At 40.8% G+C, this 14,535-nt stretch overlaps 1 protein-coding gene across 13 annotated transcripts in view; it reads right to left on the bottom strand.

Moving 5' to 3' along the window:
* The window catches only part of PUM1 (pumilio RNA binding family member 1), a 140,771-nt gene that overhangs the window by 51,701 nt on the left and 74,535 nt on the right, over positions 1-14,535 (bottom strand). For 11 of the 13 annotated variants that reach the window (XM_045999169.1, XM_045999178.1, XM_045999161.1 and 8 more), the window contains 2 exons: positions 10,629-10,795; positions 8,333-8,603 (listed from right to left, as the gene is read on the bottom strand). The exons of the other annotated variants lie outside the window; for them this stretch is intronic. In XM_045999169.1, coding sequence (XP_045855125.1) covers positions 8,333-8,603; positions 10,629-10,795 — 438 coding nt within the window. The remainder of the gene's footprint in view (positions 1-8,332; positions 8,604-10,628; positions 10,796-14,535) is intronic. 13 annotated transcript variants of the gene reach the window in all.

The raw sequence follows: 14,535 nt of genomic DNA, 5'->3' as shown, positions 1-14,535 counted from the left end.
CACTATAGTGCTAAGTGATAAAAGACAGCTATCACTGTTATTATATTGTTATCAATAATGTGTTGGAATAAAAACAGTTGCTGAGTTTTCAGAATATCTAGTAATACCTAAATATGGAGCTGATGTATGTGAAAGACTGTCCCCCTACCCCACTAAAATAAAATGTCCAGCCAGCCCTGGATTCTGACCAATTTAATGTTATATACACAGTGGACAGAGGATAAGAGCACAGACTCTGGGGTCAGAAAGCCTGGATTCATATCTTAGCTCCAATGCAGACTACATGACACAGGGCAAAGATAATCTCTGTGACTCACTCTTCTCTCTCGAATAAGGACAATAAAGACATGTCTAACACGCAAGGTTGCTGAAGTATCAAAATTAACACACATAAAATTAACAGGTAAAACACAAGCTAGGAACAATCCTTTATGTGTGTCCTTTCTGATGAATGGGGGGAGTACCCCTATACAGACATGGTCCTTCTGTGACACCTCTTACAGCTCCTTCCCCAACAGGGCAGCTCAGGATGAAGAAAGCAGAGGGCAAAACTCCTTGGAGTGAATGTTAATTTAAAAAAATCCCAGGGACACCTGGGTGGCTCAGTGGGTTAAGCCTCCACCTTCAGCTCAGGTCATGATCTCAGGGTCCTGGGATCCAGCCCCACATCGCGCTCTCTGATCAGCAGGGAGCCTGCTTCCCCCCTATCTCTCTCTGCCTGCCTCTCTGCCTGCCTCTCTGCCTACTTGTAATTGAGCTCTCTGTCAAATAAATAAATAAAATCTTTTAAAGAATAAAAAATAAAAAAATCCCAATGAGGGATGCCTGGGTCAGTTAAGCGGTTGCCTTTGGCTCAGATCATGATCCCAGGGTCCTGGGATGAGTCCCACATCGGGCTCCTTGCTCAGTGGGGAGCCTGCTTCTCCCTCTCCCTCTGCTCATGTGGTACACTCTCACTTGCGCTCTCTCTCCCTGTCAAATAAATAAAATCTTTAAAAAAAAAAAAAACCCAATGAGTTCATGAGCATGAACTGCTGTCAACAGGTCACAAAGATAAAAAGGAATGCAGAAAAACCTCTTTTGTTTTGCTGTGGAAGAATACGATTTACCATATACTCCATGTAGAGAAAACCAGAAAAGCAACTGAATCTGTAGGTGAGACAGTCCCACGTATCAAAAGGCTTTGTTTCTCTAGTACTAGGTCCAAAGGACAGAGCCCAGAGCTAGACACCAGAACACAGATGTTCCCACAGCTTGTAGTATATGACCTTCAGTAACTCTCCAAGCTTCATGAGGTCTTAAGTTTCTTATCTGTAAATGTGTAGTAGCCCTATCCCATGGGGATGTTATAAGGGTTCACGGGGAAAAGATCTTCAAAATACTGAAGGTATTATTACATCAATGGTGGGACTATAATCTTTTAAGAAAAAAGGATTATCATGACAGCCAGTCTTTAGTACATGAAATATGTGAAAGTCTGCTACTGTCTGAAGCTTCCAGATCAAAGCCCATTTTCGACCAGGTTATTTGAACAACTACAAGAATCAACAATGATTTATGGATGAACAGGTACATATGAACCACACTGATACTGTAAAAAAGAAAACTTCTTTACATTTCCTTAGCAGATGGAACATCTGCTATTTTGATTCCAAAATAATCTCTTAACAATGGGGGGGGGGGGGGATAAACATGTCCTTCTACTAAGTAAATAAGTATCTTTTGAGGAAAATCAGAAAATTCCAGAGGCGCCTGGGTTGCTCAGTGGGTTAAAGCCTCTGCCTTTGGCTCAGGTCATGATCCCAGGGTCCTGGGATCAAGCTTCGCATCGGGCTCTCTGCTCAGCAGGGAGACTGCTTCCTTCTCTCTCTCTCTCTCTCTCTGCCTACCTGTGATCTCTGTCTGTCAAATAAATAAATAAAAATCTAAAAAAAAAAAAAAAAAATTCCAACAAAGTCCAAGAGCAATAAAGGTAAGCTTCAACTGACCCAAACTGCTAGCTGAAGTCAGTATTTTAACAGTGACTATACATGACACTGATAAAATAACCTTCCTCTCACTTGTCAACTGAAAGGAAAGCTGAGAATATTAAAGACCTATATTAAAACTACACAAACTTGGCTTCAGAATAATGACATCTAATCACTACCACACTTTTAAAACCATTGTGTGCCACTTCCTCTCCCATCTGCCTAGGGCTGTGAGGGAATGAATCTGTACTTCAATTATGATTTCCGGAGTACTGTTTCTTTGCTAAAATTCATGCTTAACAGGTGAGAGTTTTAGTACATCAGCATGCAATTTTGTACGACATGCTGCATTGGATTATTTTTAGATTAACTGAATTCTAAATAAAGAGTATCAACAATTAATCTTATTAATCTATAAGGATGTAATCCTGGCTTTGGTTTCTGCTACCTATGATTGTAATATAATGAAATCTAGCAGTAACTTTATAAAATATATTTAGGGAAATGTAAATAATTGTATGGTTAAAAGAGAAGATAGCTCGTGTACCATAACACAAAATGGTACAAACACATTATTTTTTTTTTTAATGATAGGTTTGGTGGTTTTTTTTTTAAGATTTTATTTATTTATTTGACAGAGTGATATCACAAGTAGGCAGAGAGAGAGAGAGGAGGAAGCAGGCTCCTTGCTGAGCAGAGAGATGCGGGGCTCGATCCCAGGACCCTGGAATCATGACCCGAGCTGAAGGCAGAGGCTTTAACCCACTGAGCCACCCAGGCGCCCCGTACAAACACATTATTATGAACTGTCACTGTTTTGTTTTGTTTTGTTTTTTTAATTTTTTTTTGACAGAGATCTCAAGTAGTTGGAGAGGCAAGCAGAGAGAGAGAGAGAGGAGGAAGCAGGCTTCCCGCTGAGCACAGAGCCGGATGCGGGGCTTAATCCCAGGGCCCTGGGACCATGACCTGAGCCGAAGGCAGAAGCTTAACCTACTGAGCCACCCAGGTGCCCCTGAACTGTCACTGTTTATAATGCTCACTGTTCAGTGTCCAGAATTAAGGAGAAGACAATGAAGAGAAAGTGAGGGAAAGAAGGAGAATACTCCAGAAATATCAATGAACATTTCAAAATGCCCTAAATTAGGGGTACTTAAACCCCAGATCTTTCATACTTGGGATAGGTAAAATTATCCTTATTTTCATGGAATTTAGCATGTCCTTCAATTATGACTGTAGGCAACAAAGCACATTAACATTAGCTATACACTTGTGACTTAACTACCAACAGAAGTCACATACACAGTTGCCTGGGTGGCTCAGTACATCAGCTGACATGACTTCAACTCTTGACTTCAGTTCAGGTGGTAATCTCAGAGTTGTGAGACCAGCCCTGCCTCTGGCAGGCCGTGCTTGATATGGAGCCTGCTTAAGATTCTCTCTCTCCCTCTCCCTCTGCTCCTCCCAGCCCATCTCAAAAAAAGAAAAAAAAAAAAAAAAGTCACCATACATTTTCATGTTCCTTTACAACTATTAGACATCCCAAAGCCACATTTATCCTCATCATGATCACTAGGTATGCCTACTTCGGCTACATGCATTGTTTGATAAAGTAGATATATATTCAACTTGTTAAATATTTCATAAATATTCATTTTGTTTTGTTAAATATTCTGTTAATATTTCTATATAACTATTTCTTTTGTAAACCTACTTATACTAAATACATCATTCACGCAATGCAGCCCACAGATCTCATCAAACTGCTAAGGGGTTCATGGCACACACAAAAAAAGGAATCCTTGCTTTAAATAAATCTTAAGTTTATGATAAACAGTGACTACGCAAGTAATTTAACTAGCCAAAACCCAAAGTATCCCTAAGTACCACTAAGTTTGTAATGAACTCAATGAAAATTAACTTTCCTGTATTTGCAGGCTGTAACGTACTATATATCTCAATAGAAGTTGATACTAACAGTTTTATGAAACCAAATCAAAATCCCAATTAAAAGGAAATAGGACACAAGAAAGAATTATTTTGTCAATTTCCAAACCAGATCCCATCATGAAATCATAAAGCTACCTCATTAACTATAGCAAGTGACACAAAATTTAAAAAAAAAAAAAAGCCAATATTAAAAAGCAGAAATGTATAGAAAAACACATACACCAGATCTGTGGTTCAATCCTCACAATCATTAATAATGTCTGGGACTCAGGCCTGGCTCTCAAGCCTCTGGGACCTGGACTCAATAGCCCAACGCACCGAGTTGCATTTCCCTCGAAGTGTGCTACTGCTTCTACTGCTGTCAGCCTATGACCACACCATGCTCACTTCTATCTCCACAAGAGATACACTGTGGAGTGTATATTTCTATACACTGCACCTGTCTTTCAAGGAAGGTCTATACAACCTTGGTCCCCATCGAGCCCTCCCATGTTCTGACAGCATTCCTGACCACCCAGTTTAGCCTTAGTTCCCCAAATGCCCCATACAGCTGCACGTAAGACAGCCTTACTAGGAGTACCAGCTCTGTTCACTACCAGCAGAACCAGATTCCTGGAAGGACACAAACATCAATAATTAACTGATTAATACGGTAAGAAATGTCCACAGTTGCTACTGAACTAACAGCACAAAAAAACTAAACCATGGTAATTAAGTCATTCCTCCTTAGAACTGTCTTGTCACTATCAGGCAGCATGGAAAAGTTGCTAAGACCCACAACCCCACCTGTGCAACCTCACAGGTCACTGTTTCCCAACCTCACCCCACCACCTAGGATGACTACTACGTTATCTACTGAACAGGCACCTGTTAAGTTCTCATAGTAACCCTTTAAGTTTTACTATTTCCTCCAGTGGAATTTTCACTCTTGTCCTTATATAAACAAGCCTTACAAGGCACAGCTCAAGATCTACCTCTTCCAAAAGTCCTTCCTTCCCCAGAATAGAGCATGATCTCCCTTGTCTAAGGTTCTAGGACCTAGGCAAGTCCTAAACTTGTCTTTGAGTACTTCCTTGCACTAGGTAAATGGCCAAATGAGTCACAATACCCAAACTGAGAGCTATGCATGGGGGAAACCCATTTCACTCATGAAAGATATGCTCAGCTACAGGTGAGAACAAACAATACAAACAAAGTTACAATCCACAGTCCAAGAATCTGTGATCATCCTGAAGTTACCAACAAAACCAGATTTCAAAAGAATTACGTACTTTTTTTTAATCAGATGGCAACAGAGGTTGTGACTCTAAAAAAGAGGGAATTTCCTGGATATTGTGCAGGTCTAGTTACAAACATGAGCATAAGCTTAGCGGACTAGATCTACAAGACTTACATAGTAGAATACAAGCTAGTGCCTCAAAGAGTGGCCTCCAGACCTCTTAGAAGGCTAGTTCCAAATTTCAGTTTGGGTAAGTGTATTTAATCATGGGGGATAATCTGAGATACTGTAATAGGAATATGTAAAAAATTTCCTGAAAACTTGGTCTGCTAAAGCAAAAGCAGAAGACACAGAAGAACAAGACCCAAGGAGTTTACCCTCAAGGGGCTTACAATCTAGCAAGGACCATTAAACAAGAAATTATAACACAAGGAAGAACACGGTGACTCCGGTTTAAAGGGAAGCACAAAGCACTACAGAGTTCAAAGGAGACAGACAAACTCATTGATATGGAGCTCAAGAGAGCTAACAAGCATTGGATCTTCAAGAATGACAATCAATTAAAATAGTAAAAAGGGAAAGGGGAGTAAAACATAATGGAGAGCAAAAGAGTAAGGAGTATTGAAGGGATAAAATGTAAAATCAAACACCAAATTCCAGTAGAAAAAGGATCCTACCATCTTAACACTACTCTTGCCTCTATGTAGAAGAATGTTAAGAGGTTAAGGGTCTTGAAAACACTGAGGAGTCTTGGCCCAATAGTTCCCAGGCATGCAATTAGGGAGCCCACTACATGACCATTTAAAACAATCTACTCAGAAAAGCAAGAATTATGGGTCCATGGAATAAAACAAAAAATGATCACACTGCGTGTTGATGGTCTACCTATGTAACAATGACCCTATGTTACTACAACCAAAGCATGAATGGGAAGCCAAAAACCAACAATATTTTAACTTCCAAATTAGTAACATTCAGCTTCAAAAATTACTGAAATGGGATACGTGGTGAAGGCATCCCAGGCTTCATAAATCTGAGTGGGTGTTATCTTTAATGTAATTATGTTAACTGCTTGTGAGTTTGCAGAAGGACGTTATCTGTTCAAGTTCTTTTTTTTTTTTTAAAGATTTATTTATATTTATTTATCTGTCAGAGAGGGAGAGAGAGAGAGAGAGTGTGTGTGACCGGGGGGAGCAGCAGGCAGAGGGAGAAGCAGGTTCCCCACTGAGCAAGGAACCCAATGTGGAACTCGATCCCAGGACCCTGGGATCATGACCTGGGCCAAAAGCAGATGATTAAATGACTGAGCCACCCAGATGTCCCTGAAGTTCTAATAATTATCCAGTCTCCCAAAACACTGGTAAAATTAGTTTGAAATGAGAGGTCAACACATCAAAAGAGAATCCCAACTCTGATTATGAAGTAAAGAACAATTCAGTAAAAGAGCATCAGATTTTTCCTCACAAGAGGTAAAGACAAACACTTTAATTAAACAATAAGCAAAAGGTTTGACTGGATTAGATGAGAAATAGGAAGCTTAGCACAAAAATAGCCAGAGTTCTAGAAGTACAGACCACAAAAGACAAAGTAAAAGAAAGAATTAAGAATTCGGATAAAATTTCTTGATATAACCAGGCTAAAGAATCCTGATTAGGAGTAGCCTACACTCAAGGAGCCTGGGTGGTTCAGTCAGTTGAGCATCTGACTCTTGATCTCAGCTCAGGTCTTGGTCTCAGGGTTATAAGTTCAAGCCCCACACTGGGCTCTACACTGAATGTGGAGCCTACTTTAAAAAAAAAAAAAGTAGCCTACACTCAGAAACCTCAGTTTGGACAAAGAATCACCACACTCCTATCCTAAGCTCAGCAAGCTTAAGTCTATGTGGTTAACAGTGTCCCCTACAAAGCTGAAGTCTAATCTATTTTCAGCACCTGAGGTAATTTCTGGCTTCACTCAAATCTGTTGTTTTGAGGATTCACTGTGAAGGGGGGCAAAACAGTGAAAGAAGAGAAAAAGCACAAAAAAATCATTCTTCTGGAGAGATGGCACATCTATTGGGAACCACAGGGAGAGTAGTGGACACTTAGAATTTACTCTCTCTAGAAAAAGAGTTTGTTAATTAAACCTCACAGATCCACCTGATATGACCAGAGCACACATATCACATCATCCCCTAAAGGGATTTCCTTTTATGAACTTTATTAATGTTACTATTACTGTTATTAATATTAATTCTTATTAATATTAAATGGTTAGCTATATCATCAAAATTCATTTAAACTCAACTATTTATGACAACAACAAAGGAACAGACCATACATCAATTTCCCCCACAGACATAGAATTTCTAACCAACAAAATGAGATTTTAACCTTTCAGCCTAGGTCTGTATTTATGTTCCAGTCCAAAATTAATGACTATCAGAAATTCATGGCCCATCAAAGTGCTTCCAGCCACAAGAGAGATCTTGTGGTACCTGACAAGATGGGGAAGCTACCTGCCCCCTTTTATAATTCAGACAGCTGGGGGTTTTTTACTTAAAAAAAAATTAAACAGAGGGATCAGTAAACCCCAGAGTTAGGCATACCATGCCTTTAAAACCAGAATGCATACATATAATGTCTTCCAAGGATTTATGAAGAAAAGAAAGAGTCACATAATTTCACTGTAGAGATTTACACTGAGTGATTTGTGGTTTTCCCCTACTTGTATTTTAACTCTTTTGAAAGGTAGCTGGTATGTTTGTTAGCTATAGTTACTCACTTAATTAAAAGACATGACTAATAAGACGACCTCACGCTGGACTCCTGCCAGCAGTAGGTAACGGAGTTTACTATTTTAAAAACAAAACCAACAGCATCACAATCTTATTAACCTTCAGAGAGATCAATTAGCATCCAAGAGGACTGTGTCACAAGAGGGAACACCACCTCACCCAACCCCCCAGGCCCTGGGGTGACAGAGGAGCCAAAGGAAGGACATATGGAGCACAGTGCTCTCTTGCCCATACTCATGGGAATCCGCCTCTGGAGGGGAAAGTACAGAGGCTTTGTGTGCCCACCTCACTGTTGGGTTAAGAATGGCTACTACAACCTATAATAATGCCACCCTCCTCCCTCCCCCCCATTCTTAGTCACTTGCATCACGTGCTGGCTGGAGGAGAGCAGAGAGAGTGACAGAGAGACACACACAGTACCTGTTGTTGAGAATTGTAGTCAAAAAGTCCCACAGTTGCTGCTGCTGAGTCCACAGGTACCTGCGTGCCTGAATAATCAAACTGAAGAGGCTCCATGCCCACATGTTCCATGGGGTCCAAGGGGACACTCTGGGACTCCATGTTGGAGAAATCCTCCACAGGCTTGGCACCATTGGTGCTGGTCAGCTGGGCTAAGCCCTCAGAACCATTCTGGTTTGGACCCAGAAGATCCACTTCATTAGCAGAGTTCTGGCAATTACCAGGGGTACGGCTAAACAGAGAAAGTAGAGGGCATTAAACCTTATTTTGAGCGGGGAGGGACACTACAGCAACCCCAGTTTAAAGATGATGTCCTTGAACACACTTTATCATCAACATAACTTAAAACTATTTCTACAGAACAACCAGAGACACTTTACGGTGCTTGGATGTTATATCCTATAAAACAACTCTTCTGTTGCTTGCCTTCCCACCACAACCCACCCTGTAAATTCACATTAACTGGTATTAATTTACAATCCCTTTAACCAAAGGGACCAGATTTGAGGAACAATGAATGAACTGGAAAAAAACACTGCCTGTGGCAACCATGCAAACAAGTTCCCAAAATGCAGGTAGTAAACCACAAGCCCCTCCCCCCAAAGTAACACCTACTCTCTAAACAGAGAGTCAATGGAAAAAGTAGGTTCTGGGGGAAATTACATATATGAGAATGATTCTATTTAAAAAAACCTTTTTTACAGGTGAAAAAAACTTTAAGTATTATCTTGGTACTACTGTTCAGTGCTCAACCTGTCTCCCATTTTCCTCTTCTAAGAAACTAGATGGAAAGCCATTACAAAACAGTACAAAATAAACTCATTATCTAAGAGATGTCCCTGCTGAGGAGACAACTCTAAGAATTAAAAGTAGTGTGAGAGTATCATTCATCATCCGAACCAGGATACTCCTAAGAGCAAAAAAAGGGACACTGTTAATAAATATCCTAGAACATGGCAGAAATGAGTACTGCCTCGGGTGACCCAGGACATAGGATCTCCCTATGTAAAAGGACTGCAGGACAGTGTAATTTCAAATCAGAGTAATACAGAACGCTGTTACATTCTAGTAACGGGAGCATAGCCTGTGACTGCACTCTGTGCCCTTCAGCCCTAAAAGAAAGCCTACAGCTAATACAAATTACAGCTACTGCCGTATTCCCTCTCACACACGTGGCCTACCAGCACCGCCCCGTCAGAAGTCAAACACTACCAACCCCTGCTACGGGCTGCCAGAGGTTCAGGATGGAAAGGCTACCACTTCATCTGAAAGACGTTTGGTAAGTGGTTGTTACTCTGTGCCTCAAATTCTGTAATTCTTTATACTCACAAGGTTAACAAAGTAGATTAGGAATACTGAACAACTGAATGTTGTTCTGCATGCGATGATCCAAAATGAATTTTAATTTTGGCCTCGGTGGGTATCAGGATCAGAGATAGATGTGTGTGTGTTCAGACACACATATATTAGCTTTAGACTAACATTAAAGTATTCAAAATTAAATCCTCTATCTGTATATCACTGACCAAGGATTTTTACATTTTTAAAATTATATACCATCACTAAAGGTTACCTACATAAATGAAGAGTAACACCAAGTGTAGAAGACAAATGTGAAACATCATCTGCAAAGTGTGTGTACTGAATTACTGAATTACTGAAGGGTAAAACCTTCAAACCAATCATGACCAGAGATGGAATGAGAGCATCCATGGAAGGGAGACGACTAAGAACAAGTCATGTAAGCTGCACCTCTGGTTCTTCAAACTGAAGAAAATGATACTGACCCACCTACCTCCCAGGGAGTTTAAGAGTCTCAAATAAAATAATGTGCAGGTTTTCAACTGTTTCTCTCCACACTAATATGCCAGAGAGAGGGGACACGCTTCCATTAGTGACCATGGTTACTCCCAAGCTAGTGTGATCTGGGAGAAATTTAGGGAAAGTCCCAATGCACCTATGCCAAGTGATTTTGATATTTGAGAATCACTAAAATAATTACAGAATCATTCTGCAAATAATAGAGCCCTAGAGAAATGCAAAAATCTATTGTTTTGGCAAAGCACCAGGAACTGACGGCTCTTAGAAGTTCCACCTTGCCAGTAGTAAATTTACAGTCTTGTGGTATGGCCTGCACTGGACCCAATTCTTAAGGACAGATAAGGAAGGGGGGGAACCCCTAAAATCCAAATAGAACTAAACCAAAATAAAAACCCATAGCCCCCATTCAAAAGTCAGAAGTGTAAAACATACAAACCTAAAATCTTTGACGTCTGCATCAATCCCATTCTGCACTGGCAAACCATTGGTCTTGTCCATCACATCACCCTCCTCCTTCAAATCTCCTAGCTTATCTCCATCAAACGCACCCTTGTTCTTCTTGTCACCTTTGTCGTTTTCATCACTGTCTGCATCCCTTGGGCCCTGTTTAAAAAATAGCTTCAGCTTCACTAATCATCATCAACTAACAATAGTGGGCAACCACTGTGGACACGAGACTACACTAAATGCTAATTAAAACAGGGTAGTGTCCGTGCCCTTTCAAGACATTACAATCTAATTAACAGACAACACAGAGGCAGGAACACTGCAGAAAGTCTTGCCAAATGGGGGAGACAGACATACAATTATGTTTAGACATAATTAGAGTTTAGGACAGTCTTACCATACCCAATGTCCCACCATCCCATTTTTTTCCTTTCTACCTGAAGCCCAGCCACAACTTTGCATCTCTTGGTCCCACTTCTCTACTTCCAAATCTAACTCTATACAGCAGCACAACTCCTAGTTAAGCCCCAGGTATGGCAGCTAACAGTATAGTTGGAAAATGATAAGCCTACAAAAAGAATTTCCTACTTCACCACTGCCTGTGTAAGCTCCCTTACTTATGAGTACTGAGCTAAGTGTGGTCTGACATCATTCCAATTCAATTACCCTCTACTTTACATCTACTTTACATTTGGGACACAGGCCCTGCCAAGTTGTATCACCGACCACCACCCCAGCTCCACTCTCCATCTCAGGGCTTTACTGCATCAATAATTCACCCATCATCTTTCACTTTGTTCCTAATCCTTCAAAACATGTTATATCTAACTGTGAAATTCTTTCAAGAGTACTCTTAAGTGCTTATCTGTTGTCTTACCTTCTCTGCCTGCCCCATACCAGTTTATTTTGAGACTACGGGGAAGCACCTTCGGCTGGATCGCTGATGCAGCAGACTTTGAAGTGTTTCAAACTACAAAGATGAGAGATTAGACCTAAAGAATTATTTTGGTGCCAAGTACACCGATGCCTTCTCTTCTAAGGAAATAAGGTCTGTCCCCTCTTGCCAACATCTTACATTAAGACCGTGACATATAATGCAAGTGTGCCTTAATTTCCAAAAGGAAAAGAAGATCTGGTAGAGTAACCTGACTTGGTTCACAGAGCTTTGTAGAATCCTACCAAATGGTAAGTAACCTTTTATAAAACTGGAGAGAGGCAACCTTGCTTGTCCTCACCATTGTCTTCTGAACCAAATTAAAGCTCCTGGCAAAAGGAAAGAAGCAGTGAGAGAAAAAGATGAGAGCTACTTCACAGCATTTCCAGTCACCACAACCAAATCTCACTGGCGTGGGGGAGGATCTGGAGCAGAGACACTCCATTGTGAATACACAGGCCAGTGATGCAAAACAAACAGATGTTCTCAGGGCAGTTCCCGGAGATCTCTGGCCCAGAAAGGGTAACTCAGGAATCTTGACATTCTTAGAGCTTTCACCTGTCAGTTGTTAGCCCATTTTACTTTCAAAATTATTCTCTGTTCAAGACACAGAAAAAGACTTCATGGCTAATGTGAACTAAGGAACACACCCAAGAAGGAACAAAGAAAGGATACACAACTTTGTTTCATGTGGCATCAAGATGGTAAACTACTGTTTTGGCAGCCACTGAGATGTGACCTTCACAGCAGAATCTTCCAAGTGTAAGACTGCTACTGGTTCAAGAGGAGTGGATGACAGCCAACTGAGCACCCCAGCGAGATCCTAAAGCAGAGATGGGGATGGGATAAGATCCTAAAGACAGAGAGATCTTTGAAACCGTCAGAAGACAATAGCTCCCTCCTACTGCAAAGGTAAAACTGACAAAAACCGTGTATTCACTTTTATATCCCAACACTGAGGGTAGTGCTTGGCAGAAGTTCAAAAACTATGACAAAATAAACTGAAATGACCAAAAAATCCTGAAAAACTGAACCACTAAAATTAGAAGGATCCTCCCACTGCCTTTATCTTAAGAGTCCAGGAGGTAGTGACAGGATCTAGATAACAAACAACTCTGCCTGCATTAGCCACTATTAATGTCAGTAACTAAAGTATTAATTAGAAGGATCATCCCACTGACACACCTAAGTAATCTTCCATAAATCTACAAATCAAGTCACTAACCCAGAAGGAGCAGCCCAGCTCCAATTTCTTATCAGCAGTTTCAAAGGTCTGCAGGCAAAAACAGGAAGGAAATGGGATAAAGAAGCAGTAGGAAGTGTCACCAACAAACAGAAGGCTGATGACAGGGGAGACTCACTCGCCAAATCAACAAACACTCTGCAGGAGCTCTCCTGAGTGACCCTTTAGAAGAGCTTGCAGAGAAGCTGCTGGGCTGGCTCTAAGATGACTGTTCTGGAAACAGTCCCTGATACTTAACTTTCTTCACTATACTGCCAAGGGCTAGATTTTCATTTTTTTTTTTTTTAAAGATTTTATTTATTTATTTGACAGAGATCACAAGTAGATAGAGAGGCAGGCACAGATAGAGAGAGGGAAGCAGGCTCCCTGCTGAGCAGAGAGCCCGATGCGGGACTCGATCCCAGGACCCCGAGATCGTGACCTGAGCCGAAGGCAGTGGCTTAACCCACTGAGCCACCCAGGCACCCCAAGGGCTAGATTTTCAAAGCAATCCCTAGGATGGGTTGTTTTCATCCATATTGTACAGTCTATTCCTATAAAATATAGCTTCCTGGTTTTCTGCTATAAATTCCTCAGAACAGCAGGTTCCTTCTATCTGAAGGTGAGGGGGCCCAAGGGAGGCTTCCGTTCCTTGATCTGGATGGTCACTGGGTGTTTTCATTTTGTAGAAACACATGCAGATGAACATTTATGACTTAAACACTTTTCAGCACACAGGTCATATTTCAGTAAAAAGTTCACTTAAGAGAAAAAAGTTCAGTAAATCAACAATAGCCCTAAATAAAAATGGCTGACAAGTCTGATTCTTAAGTGATACCAAGAGCAGAATGGGAAGACTTTTTGTCAAAAGTCAGCTGGTAAAAGAGAATACAGGGTTTAGAATCATAAAAAAAGATCTCTTAGAAATGTGAACACCCTAGAGAGGGAAGAGGGATAGAAATGGGCTGTTATATTTTATAGGATTTTTACAAATGTTTTTAATATTTAAGATAAGGATAGGTATTCACAGCTGTGTGGTCTTGAAGAAAGAGCTAAACCAGACTGCACAGAACCTACATTCTTTTTTTTTTTAAGATTTATTTATTTATTTGACAGACAGAGATTACAAGTAGGCAGAGAGGCAGGCAGAGAGAGAGGAGGAAGCAGGCTCCCTGCCGAGCAGAGAGCCCGATGTGGGACTCGATGGGATCATGACCTGAGCCGAAGGCAGAGGCCTTAACCCACTGAGCCATCCAGGCGCCCCCAGAACCCACATTCTATCTCAACTGCTGACATGTACTAGCAGAGGACTTTGGACAGGTCATGAAATCCGAGCCTGAGTTCTCTCATCTATAGCACAGAGATAACTTTGTTTACAACAGAGTAGTTATGAAATGCATATGCAAAGGATTTGTGAAGTATAAATCATTTTATACAAAAGCAATATGATAATTAGTAAAAGCTAAGCACTGGGTTGGTATTTCTTCTGTAACATTATCCATGATATCAAGATTAAACCTCTTAAATGGCCAATTAAGTAGTTTAACTCTACTAGAAGTATACTGCCAATCTGGCCCTCTCAGGGACACTCATTTTCACAGTGCAGTGGCTCTATGGTTAGTGTTGGGCATCACAATCTTTTTAAAATTTACAAGTGTCTGGGCTCACACCCAGAGATTCTGATTTAATTGGTCTGCAGAAGCTCCCACAAGTGTTATAAAAGGCTTCTCCTCCAGCAAC

This window comes from Meles meles, chromosome 1 (genome assembly GCF_922984935.1).
Source record: "Meles meles chromosome 1, mMelMel3.1 paternal haplotype, whole genome shotgun sequence".
Lineage (NCBI taxonomy): Eukaryota > Metazoa > Chordata > Mammalia > Carnivora > Mustelidae > Meles > Meles meles.
Note: the sequence above shows the minus strand (reverse complement) of the source record. Positions and strands in the feature narration are given on the sequence as shown.